At 48.3% G+C, this 12,268-nt stretch overlaps 1 protein-coding gene across 1 annotated transcript; it reads right to left on the reverse strand.

The window, feature by feature from the left end:
• Positions 1 to 937: 937 nt before the first annotated feature.
• Positions 938 to 6,722, reverse strand: LOC146203120 (innexin unc-9-like). The gene has a single exon (XM_084588534.1). It carries the CDS (start codon positions 6,450 to 6,452, stop codon positions 5,052 to 5,054), a length of 1,401 nt encoding a protein of 466 aa, XP_084444660.1. The 5' UTR covers positions 6,453 to 6,722; the 3' UTR covers positions 938 to 5,051.
• Positions 6,723 to 12,268: the final 5,546 nt, after the last annotated feature.

The following is a 12,268-nucleotide window of genomic DNA, read 5'->3' on the forward strand; positions in this document are numbered from 1 at the left end:
AATGTACTACTTGATTAGCAAGAGATAGACCAGTTCTACAATTTGCTGCTGATTTATTGAGCGTGCATTACTATTTCTGCTCAGCATTGCCGTTCACAGACATTCATAAATGATCGATTCCACAAATTCTCGTTATGCACAAATATATTTTTCTTAATATGTCAACCAGCTTTTCATCAATTGTATTCGAAGTTGTAATTGCTTAGACTCGAGAAATTTAACAAGCTGCTAGATACGCCTAATGTGATCGAAAGTAACATGTCCACTAAATTAATTTGCGAATAAATGAATGCTAAGGGGAAAATTATAGGGTTAATGAGCTTGTGTGGCATAAGGAATAAATCTGGAGGGATTGCTTCAAAATCTCATGGGCAGCACTATTTTCGTCCCGTTAATAGCCATAATTACGAATTTCGTCCGCGCCAAAGCCGACAGAACGGCTATCGAACGTTCAGTAATACAGGGCTGTAGTATAATTGCACATTGAGGTATCAGTGCACGACGACGTTTGAGTTTCCTTTTATCGAGATGGGGGGGCGGTCCCAGCGACCAGACTAAATTATTATTGCTAAACGATACAGTCACAAAGCCGCCGCAGTTGGTGCAGGATTTTTCCACGAAGCAGGAGACGCAGGCTGCCATTTCCAAAAACTGCAGTTTTTCACGGAATGGCAAGCAGCCAAATTTCTTCGGGCTTTTATTTCACGTGTTACCAGTTCGTTCTTGCAGATGGTCGAATCGCGTACGTAAATTACAAGTACCTTTACATCTCCAGCTGAAATAGATTCCTCATATTGCTCATTTGCCGATTTATTTATTCTTACGCTTCAATTATTAGTTGCTATCTTATCAACACCTCTTACCTTAGTGTGTGCGGCCGTCTTGCCCGGTATAAGAAAGGGGAATGCAAACCACAAAAAACGCGGTGTTCCTTTGTTGAAACTTTTTTTATTAGCCGCCCACAAAAATGTCATTCAGTATACGAGATGTACCATGTAACATGAACCATGAGTTGGAGAGAAAACCGGCATGAGTCACCGGAGCAAATTGGTACATTTCTATTGGCAGACACGCGGTGCAAAGCAGAGTACGTATCACTTCATGCTAATTAAGGAATTATTTAAAATTCGTTAACATGCTTGAAACCTGTACAGAAAAAGAACAATATATCCATACGCAATACTGTAAGTCATTGTAAAAAGGTAGAAACAGCGGAGTTTGTAGTTTTGAGGGAAAAACTAACAACCAATCAGCACGAACAAATTGGTCAACGTCACCACTTAGACAGTGTCTAAGAAAAGTTACTTTAATTTGAACGGCTTTTTCTTTCGCTATAAAAAAAGAGAAAAAATGCCAAATTTAGAACAGGACAAATGACATTCGCCTGATCTTGCAGCGCTTGCAACAGCGCGTTCTTGAAGACGCCATCTCAACGAGCGGACTGTATAGGATGGGTTAGGAGTGTCCCCTTTGAAACGGGGTGATAGAGGGCGTCCCGCGCTCGTTTTTTTTTTTTTTTAATCTAAAAAAGCGGGCCAAATTACAGACACTATCTAAACATTCTTCCTTCTAAACGAAAAATGAATTCGGTTGACTCGTGTGCAATCCCGCTTTAGAATTCTGATCTTGTATCTTTAAGTCCCTACCCTGCTTTTTACTCACCAGTCTTCCAATAGTTTTTTTTTTTATTTTATGCATAACTATTGCCAATCCACTCTAATTATTTTTGTTATATCTATAATATATGGCCTCGTGGAGAGGGACTGTGCCTGCATTGACATAAATATAGTGCCGCATTCCAGTAAAACATGTTCAACTGTTTCTACAGACTGACTACATGATGGCCATGCTTCATCATCTTGGCTAAAGATTTCCATTAGCCTCACATTCTAACACACCTTGATCTCTCTTCAAACAGCAGGGTACCGCCTCTTAAATGATCACAGAGCGATTGCGACCTTTACTTGACTTTTCCAATCTCTGCAAAGCTCAAAACTCTGACTCTATTTTCACTGGATTAATCCACCTCTCATTATCTGCCTTCTTAACCTGGCGTTTGAAGATCTATATTTTTCCTGTTCAGGTTTCCTGCATCATTAGTGGTTATTTTTCTGCCAGTTCTTTTCTGCCAATTGAAAACAATGCTTCTTCTGTGCAAGTATTTATTCACTTTAATGCCAATCTCTTTATGTCCAGTTTCCACAGACGTTCTCCAGATAAGATTTTACATTGTATTCTTGGCGCTACAAATGATGCCATGCCCATTTGCCTCATTTGCGGGTCTGCTCTCCGGTTTATTTTTAGGCCCAGCTGAAGTTTTGCCCTTTGGTCCGATTCATTTTCCCAAAAGTAAGCGTTGGCACTATTATTCCTTTATAGATACCTCTCTGTACTTCATATCTATTGTTCATCCTTAATTATCTATGCTTCCTTGCCGCAACACCTTTTCTCTCTTCGCCCGTTCTTACTTTTCCGTGTATATACGTCTCTCGCTTATTTAGCCTACTAATACTCCAAGATGCTGGTATTGTATTTGTATCTGATGACGGCGTACAGTGCACACATAAATAGAAGTTTCGACGAATATCACCAAGCGTGACTTATTTGTCCGTAAAGACGTCTACACCTTCGGCTGCACAAACCTACTAATGTCTGTAAATCTCCCTGACTATTAGCTAATAATACAGCTGGCAAGCGTTAACGCCCTCCTGTGGCAGTGGTTTCGGACCTGCCTGGCTCTTTTTCAAGCTCTAGACATATTGCCGAGATAAATACAGCCACGATAATCATGCACTTGGGGCATTACTGCTTCTTGTTGCGCTTTCCTGACATGCTGATGCTCTCTAACTCTTCACTGCCTTAAGTGGTGTGAAATTTGAAGGCAATTTAGTAATTAACGATGAAACCAAAAGCCAGCTGCTTCGAGGAAACAGCCAGCTTCATTTTCAAGTTTGTAATATTTCGCGGCTTCTTAAATCAGTGACACTCGTTATGTGGGGCACCTTGCATATATATAGATCCAGCGCCACCCTTGTTTCAATCACCACCACATCGCTCACTTTGCAACGAGACCCCCACTGGACGTCTCAGTTCGCACGTCACAACATGGCACCACATACATGGAGCATTTTATGGCGTAATAAAGTCAGCTGCTGGAATGGTTGATGAATGCACCTCTTAAAGCACCGCCTCGCTAGCATAGAGAAGAAAAACAAAACAAAAGCTTTCTCGGTCATTTTCAGTGCTTTGTCGCTAGGGTTTGGATACTCTCTATTTCTCAGTTCACGCGTAGGGCAGGAACCAAGACTAGCGAACTAGAAAGCTGAAGACGGCGTGATTTGCTGAAACCGACTGATCTGAGCGACACTGAAGTACAGAAGAGTTTTGATATAAAAATGGAAAGTGTTTCTGCATCCAGAACAATCCACATAATCTTATATGTCAAGATATACTGCACCGCAAAAAGCTGCGACACTCCCATCGAGTTTCATGAAGGGAGGGGAAGGGGCGAATGGTTCGAAATTTTCGGCGAGAAAAAAAGCTAATCATTACGGAACCTATCTGTAATTAAGTAAAGCAGCTCCTCTGTATATTAGTGCTGCAGTTGTGCCCAAAAAGTGTTAGGCCCTGGACGGGCTAACTCTCCACGAGAGATGTAACACGATACTGTAACAATATTCACACTTTTCCAGGGTAGAATGATAGCGACGGTATCGTTCGCTTGCACGTGCGAAACTCAAGAAGAGATACTTCCGTGTGGCAGCTTTCGAGCTTCACGAGAGTACATTCTTGAAAGAGTATGCCAGAGCCAAAAGTACGAAGGAAATAACCTCGTTTCAATGTCGATTTCCCCACCAAGGAGAGTCATCATAGAGCCAAAGGAAAAAAGCTAGGTTCTCTGAGTTATATCTGTCTTCTTCTATCACTTAACATCTGTGTACTCAAACAGCAATAACGTACAGGCTACAAGTAACATGAGTGCGTGGCCAAGCATTTTCAACACTATACATTTCTTTGCATGCTCCATTCGGGTTTCTTCGCTTTCTTCCATAATCCTGTATCAGAGACGTCCACAGCCCACTGGTCTGCGTTGCGTGGTAATCACAGTTCATAGGGAGAGCCACAAAATGAAAACTTCCTTTTTTTTCCAAGGGAACGGCTTCAGAGTGATTGTCATCCTCCTCCGCAGATTCCTTCCATGACATAGTAACAGTGGCAGTGCAACTTCGACACGAAGCATTGCGTGATAAAATAAACATTGCAGTACTACGTTTGAACATTGTACACTTTTATGGGGCTCAGTTGCCAGTGAAAAACGGTCGCACCAGACCGGTGCATCGCCTCAGTTCAGATGTCGAAAACAGTGGGAACGGAGTAGTAATGCGCGCACGGGAAGAAACAGAGGCAGCAGCGGTGCAACTAGATGAAACATGTCGCCATTAGTTGGACGCTACGTGTGTGTACTTAACAGAGGACGCAGGCAACACAAAATTCGGCTCTCGAGGGCAGGCCGCGCTGTGGCACGCGCCGTGTACATGGTTGCCAGCGGCCCCCAGCGCGGCCGCCCCCTCGAGCGGCGCTGCGCGACGCCCGCGGCGGCCAGACGGACCGCGGGCGGCGCGCAGGGCGCGGAAGGGGTGTTCACCTCGCGCTGGTGCCGGCCGTCGTCGCCCGGGCTGGAAGGAGGCCTGCGAGAGAAGGGGTCGTGGAGGCCTTCGGGGCTGCGGCGGCGGCGGCGCTCACCTGCGCACAGGCTGCCCGGAGAGCGGCGGTCCGGCGGGAGGCGGCCCCTGGCGAGCTACTAGTCGGGGCGGCCGTGAGAGAGGCGCCCCCAGGCGGTACCAAGGGGTCTGGCTGCCATTGGGGCCAGCGGCCGCAGCAGGGCCCGGGGCGATAGAGATACACGGTGCCACGCGCGAGGCGGTGTGGAGGCCGCCTCGCCGGGCTTGCATAGCGAGGGCGGCCCTCTCTGGGATACATGTGTGTGCTCTAGGCGAGCCTAGCGGCCGCTAGGGCCGGCTACGGTAACTGGCTAGGTCCCTGCTGCGCGCTCACTTGCCCCAGTAGCCCCCGGGCCGCCTGGCACCGAACTGGTGGGCGCAGGGCGCGGCCGCGCCGCCGTGGCAGGGCGCGCCGTGACACGGGTGCATGGCGCCGGACTGTTGGGCGGCCACCGAGGGCGGCATGGGGCCCAGCTCCACATCGGAGCCGTCGTCCTGCGCCTTCATCTGGTTGGCGTAGAAGTCGTACAGGCGGCCCAGGATGACGGTGGCCATGGCGCTGCCATGGTTGTTCTCGATGAGGCGCAGCACGAACACGCCGTCCCAGCCCAGGTAGTTGACGGCGATCTTGCGCGAGACGCGCGACAGCTCGCCCAGGCTCACCATGCGGGTCCTCCAGAGGCAGAGCCGCACGAAGGCGAACCGGTTGCAGCGGAAGCAGCGCCACAGCCAGAGCAGCAGGCTGGCCAGGTTCAGCGGCAGCAGCAGCGCCAGGTAGAACCAGACGACGGAGAAGATCTTCTCGTTGAACACGTTGATGGGCAGTACGCAGCGGCAGAGGTAGGTGCGCAGACCGCCCTGGAGCGCGGCTCGCACCTGGCACAGCGTCTGCAGCGGGAACCGCGGCGAGTTCCACCAGTCGCCGTCGGCGGCCAGCCGCCGCGCCAGCTCGAGGCCATGGCGCAGGAAGCCGCGGCCCAGGAAGGCGGTGAGCAGCAGGAACTGGAGGCCCACGTTGAGCACGTAGAGCGACTTGACCAGCAGGTAGAGTAGGCAGAGGTAGCGCGTGGGGCCGCCCACGCAGCGGCAGGCGAGCGGAAGGCCGCAGGCCGGGTCAGTGCAGCAGCCCGCGCTGCCGGCCACCAGCGTGTGGAACTGGTCCACAAACTCGGACAGGAGGGCCTCGCGCTGCTGGCAGCCCGGCGGCAGGCTGGCGATGTCCGAGGCCCGCTTGAGCAGCCGGCGCAGCTTGACGCCCGCGCTGTGCGCGCACGCGCCCCACAGCACGAAGGGCAGGTGAAAGCAGCAGCCCTGCACTAGCAGGATCAGCGGCGCCCACTGGTAGTACGAGACGTGCACGCGCCGCAGACGCTCGGCGCCGCCCGCCGGCGGGGTCTCGAAGCCCGCGTAGTCCAGCTCCTCAGGCTGCACCCGCGGGTCCGGCGGCTCTCGCGGCGGAGCCTCGGCCGCCTCGTCGCCCTCGGCGTCGCTCACCAGGTAGTAGGTGGAGGCGGTCCAGCAGTAGCTGTTGACGAATCGCGCCTGGGCGTCCGTGAAGTAGGTCGGCGTAAAGCACTCGATTGGGTCGCCGATGTACTGGCGCGTGAAGATGGGCAGCGCCAGGAAGAGGAACACCACCAGGGTGTACTTGCGGTTCAGCTTGTCCACGCCGTCGTCGATGGGCACATGGATGCCTCCAATCAGGTCGTGGAAGCGGAACAGGAAGGACATGCTCTTGCCTTCGCCAGCCGGCTGATGGTCGTGCGGCGCCTGCGCGTGATCCGTGGTGACGCTTCGGGGCGCTGCGCGAACGCCGCGGTGCCTGCTGGCCGCTCTGGGTCGCCCGGGCCCCCGCCGCCGGTGCCGCCGCCGCCGCCGCCGCCGCTCTCACGCTGCTGCTGCTGCTGCCGGGACCGCTGCGCTGGCGCATGGCAGCCCGGGCTAGCATGCCACCTGCAGCAGCCAGGCCGCCTCAGCGGCGCTGCGCTGCCCGGCCGCCATGGCCCCACTCACCTGCGGATCCACGCGCCCCGACGGGGCCTCTCAGTACCGAGGATGCCGCGGTTGCGGCTCTCTGAGGAGAGAGCCTTATAGGTGAGCCTATACAGGGCTCCGAAACAGCAATTCTTGCTAAAGCAGACATCAATCTTCAGCAAATTAAAGCTACAGAATGTGCACTAGTGGTGTCCACGAGATGCACTGACAAGACATGGAAGCACATCAGCATGCCTCATGCAGCCGTCCACATGCATGAAGATATGCCTATAGGCATATATGCAGGGTGTTTTCGGGTTGAGAGGGTAATACTTTTTTTTAATGCAGTAACTTTTGTATGTATTTTCACTTTAACTCATTCTTGTTGGTTACGGTTGGCAAATATTGCGGCTCGATCTCACTAATTAGATGGAATATTATTTCTTTCCTGGTTCCTAGATTACATGTATCGTTTAAGCGACTGCACAGAAGGCTAACTTTGCTGCAGGCAGCCTAATTAGCTGCAGGAATGTGAAGATGCTGATACGTTTCTATCACGGTCACTGTCCTCACAGACAAAGCACCTTAGAGCCAGTGTGTGCTTGCGCTACATACCTTATTAACTTTCTTCAACCTTTCATTCATGGATATCAAGAGCCCATAAAAACACATATCAAGAACGCATGGGGCTATAGATTCAGACCCTAGTAACGTCCAAAAAGACTCATAAAATGAGCACGCAAAAACTTCGCGCTCGGCAGCTCCCCCTCACTCAAACTGCAGCGTATGCGAATATTTTCAATTCCTGCTGCACTACGATGTTTAAAACGTATGCGTTGTATATGCAGCCTTATAGATAACTTCATGAAAACGCCTTTTTTGTGTTCTAGGTGCTTCCTTTAAAGTTTCATGCCTTAAATTGGAGTGGACGACTTCGATACGATCAGTTAGCCATATTGTGCAGCCGCCCAAATTTTTAACTGGCGTGTATGGCGGTCGCATTTTTTGTTATTCTGAGCACAACAGAGGAATTAACCTGCTAAATGTCCAAGTATAAGCGTAAGCTCATCAAGCCATTGCTTAATCTTGACCTTCCGGCAAGTTTTGCCCGCCCTAAGGCGCAGGAGCACAGGAAAGGCGACCATCGCCGCTGCTGCAGTTAAAGATTTGGCCAGCTGTATGTCACGATGGCGAAGTGTCCCAAAAACTTAATTGTTTTAGACTCGTTTTTTCTCATTTCTTTTTCTTACTGCCTTCTTCCGTGAACGCAACAGCTCCGTCTTTTTATCATACCAACAAAATCATTAACGCTGCAATGTTTGACTCCCAAGTTTTGTTCATCTGGGCTGCGCGGCCACAGCCGCAAGGCTACGGAGATGCAAGCGCCTGTCGCTAGACGGAGACGTTCTCCTCCCAGCACTAACTATGCCAACATTTTATGTCCTTAGCCTTCCTGTCATGCTCGAGCGTATGGTTTCGACTTCCACAAGCATGTATGTTTGTGTCAGTTTGTATGCATAAGCGTGCTACTGCATTTATATATGCGGCGGTTTCTAACGTTTCGTTTTGTTCCTTTCTACATGCCTCTAATACGTTTTACATTTGATAGCTTCCTATTCGTTGGCGCTTCCGTGCAGATCAGAGCCCATAGCATCCTTTTTTTTTTAATTATTATTCTGAGTTATCTTTCAATACATCAGCAAATACTTAGACGCGCATCTCCATTCAAACGCTCAACTAAAATAAAAAAAAAAAAAAGTCGGTGGCTGTATTTGCTCAGAAATAGGAAAGACATGCCAATCATTAATGAATCGGAGAAGACAGCAGACGCTTTCACAAATTTGCATTTTTACGGTTTCTTGTCTGAACAGTATTCCGGAGTCAAAACACCACCTATTTCCCGCAGTCCTGTACAGGGCCTTTTTTTCTTTTTTTTTTTTTTCTCAAAGTCGCCATTGCGAATTTCTTTTCCTGAAAATGCCTACATTTTTAACTACGCAAAGGTATGTTTTTTCACGCTACTAGACAGTGTTTTGTTATTTTGCGCATTAAGGTGTTCCGCTTTTCTTTTCAGGTTATGCAACCTGGCCACTTCTACTGCAAACTTACCAGAAGACTTTTAGCGAGGCGTTTCATTTGTTTTGTAATTCCCATAGCGTTCTCCCCGTCATATTGGCTGTGTGATCAGGGCGTTCGACTGCAGATCCAAGCACGCGGGTTCGATTCCATCTGCGGCGGCCGCTTTTCAATGGCTGCAAAAATCTAGATGCCCTTGAACTGTGCGATGTTATTGTACGTTAAAGAACACCAGATGATCGAAATTACCCGGAGTTCTTCACTGCGGCGTCCGTCCTAGCCTTGTTCGCATTGGGACGTTAAAGCCTCTAAATCGACCAGCCAACCAACCATAGCATTTCATAAGGCTTGCTTAAAATGGAGTACTCACTTTGCCGCTGCAACTCTGCAACAGAAAGTCTATACTAGCAAAAACACCATGAATATACCGTGTTTTCAAAGGGCCTTGCAATGCAGTCTGCATGCCACATAATGCTCATGACATTCAAAATATCTAGCAAGCACTCGTGATCTCGGCACCAGCATTCTGGAATGAGACTTCGGCTTCGAAGCGCATTTAACGCTCTGCCAGTCATTCAGTACGAAAACGTACTGTATATATATATATATATATATATATATATATATATTCTACAGTGCCGTATGCCTTGTTGGTCTTTTTAAAGAGATGATGGCAAAAATTGCTCTTTCCAGAATACGTGGCTGTTCACATGTAATGGTGCACGGTGTAAAAAGGAACGAAAATATTAGGCCGCAAACCTCGAATTATTTGAAACACTTTTTGTTCACAGTCGAATGAAATAAATTTGATACAATTTGATACTTATGTCTGAATGCGAAACAATATTTTGCTAGGAATAACTGACCGTTTTGATTAACTTCACTTTATTTGCCCTTTTCAATTACTAGTGCTTGGGCGTAAAACGAATGATTGAAAAACAATAGCCCATTCCCAAAGTTCAGATCAAATAACGTTTTTCCTTTCTTGTATTTAATGCTAGAACGAAGATTTCTGTTCCTTTTCACACTGCCTGCCACAACATATTCTTTAAAAATGAGTAAAAAAAGAAAAGGAACTACACTACAGAGAAGAAGCATCATGCGAGAGGATAGAGACATCAAAGGGAGGAGGGAGACCAGGGCTTGGGGCAGGGTCAGGGAGCAAGCAGCTGGCGGAAGCAATCTCTTCCCAGCACTGCCAAAGCTGTATAATGATTTCTGACAGATTCATTGTCACATATTTGTGTGTTTTTTTCTCATTCAATATTCCTGTGATATCGGCGTCAGCAAGCCACGAAAAAAATAGAATTTCTCGCAATGGGGGACCAGCCATTGACCGATAGTATGCCGTCTGTATTGAGCTTCGGGGAAAAGCAGGGGGCCAGTAAGAGCCAGAAGCCGGCAGTGAAGATTGAGGCGAATAAGCACAGTTAAAGTAGGTGTTTCACCCACGCGTCTTACTGGTAAAAGCTACAGCCTTTTATTCACTCTCATCTTGTCTTCTGACAACGTTCTACAAGACTCTGGAAAGTAGAAAGGGCAAGGAAGAAAAGAGACGGGTGGGGCGAAGAAGAGGTCCAGTAAGAGAAAAGGAGAAGCCCCGCACGGCTGTAGGCGACGATTTTCTGTGCTGTACCGCAAGCTTGAATCATGTACCTCGAAAGAAATTGGCTTTACGTATACTATTTCTGAAGCGAACCACGCCGTGCTGATCGTGATATGCATCTAGAAATAAGAAAGCGTTAAAGGGCGACAATTTTCTAGCCATCTTCTTTAGTTCAAAGCTCACGCTACTTCAAATGACCCGGGGGATCGATGTAGTTGAGATTGCCTTAAACGAAGCTTTAATGAACCAGAAATAAGTAGTTATGAAAACGTGCATGGCCTCATCCTACCGTGAATTCGTACGCACCAACTTCTTCTTTCAGGTTAAATTTATTCTCTCCTGCCAGTTCACATGCCAGTTCGTTTGACGACAAAGTGTAAGACGTGAATTATTTCGGTATATTGTGGTGGGGGCCAAAGGCTGACGTTCATTCCATTTCTTTTTCATTAGAAGGGCGAACACCTGTTTTGGTTTCTGTAATTTGTGCATCTTTGGTCTATGAACGTTGTCCAACCATTCTTGGATGTGCCAGAGAAGGCCCTGCAGTATGTTTAAATCAAATAAAATTAAAAAAAAACTCACTTTACGCGAACCATTCGTCATTATAAAAGGGACTCTAAAGCTACCAAACTGTAAGTCAGAGCTTTCAAAGAAGAAACAAAGCCGAATTTAAGACAACGCTATGTATGTGCCCTTTTTATAAGCCTGTACCATTTCGACTCCACTCGTTTTCTTTCTTTACTGCTTAAAGCGAAATTAAAATCTTGCTTACTAGCATTTTGCGGACGGCTGCGCTTATCTTTTATAAGCAATGTAGAAATGAGTGAAACCTTGTGGAGAAAATATAATTGAATGAAGCAGCCGGCACCATACCCTCCAGGTCTATAAAGGTTATCCCAAAGCAAGGTTCCCGCAATATTGTTAATATCGGTGCAAGATGCTTGAACAAATGTCATCAGGTACTAACATCGCAGATAATTTATTATTTGACCACACTTACAGTCGACGTGCTATTTGAATATAAGATGAAGCGCTTCATTTCTACCCTGCCGTTGTGACAGCAGCAACCTCCAAAACCAAGTGTAATGCTCGCGTCATAGTATAGGGCACCGACTGCTATTTTTCCCGGTTTTGAGGTGGTGGCAATTTGTCACCTGCAACTGGCCACCGTATATTATTGGAGCCTTTCTCGCACCTATTCCTGCAAACAGTAATAACGCCGAAAAGTTCTTGGTTAGCACGATGGGTAACGCGTAAATGCTGCTCGTGTACAAGGCTGTTTTGGCCATACAGAGCTACAATTAGGCACTTGATTAAAGCTATCGCCATTAACAACGTAGCTTTGCCCTAGTTTCTGATCTCTGCTGTCATCCTATGGCAGATGGAATCGAATAAGGTAGTATTCCACTTCCGCCTGGACTTTACCGCTGTCGTCATACCGTCAAGCACAACAATCCCCACAATATACAGCGGATTTCAAGCACGACTCAGGGCGGACGATTCGCGCCATCGTCACCGCATATTTGTCAGCCGTCCCGTACGGGGGCGCTGTTCCTCTCTCGAGAGAGCTTTTGTCATGATCGTATGTCAGTGTCACAGGCAGGCGTGCAAGCGCACAATTCAGCCAGACCAACGTTGCGAGAGCCGCCAGAGAGCGCTTCGAGCGGCCACTTGTGAGCTCAACGGCTTCAGAGGGATGCGCCCGCATTATCGCCGGCCGCCAGGCTGCGAACGCCCCGCAGGCAGGTTCTGCTTTGGCTCTGGCTATCTCCGACGATTTACTCGCGAATCTGAATCACTCTGATGACCCCGTGGCACGTGCACATAAGCTTGCAGCCTCGCTAAGCACGTTCCGGGAATGTTTCGGAGGAGAGATTCTCCTGCGACAACG

This window comes from Amblyomma maculatum, chromosome 1 (assembly GCF_055883805.1).
Source record: "Amblyomma maculatum isolate TAMU_Amacu chromosome 1, ASM5588380v1, whole genome shotgun sequence".
Lineage (NCBI taxonomy): Eukaryota > Metazoa > Arthropoda > Arachnida > Ixodida > Ixodidae > Amblyomma > Amblyomma maculatum.

Bases quoted from the DNA above. Each gene is read 5' to 3' on its own strand.
- LOC146203120 (XM_084588534.1), bottom strand. From the start codon at position 6,452: ATGTCCTTCCTGTTCCGCTTCCACGACCTGATTGGAGGCATCCATGTG.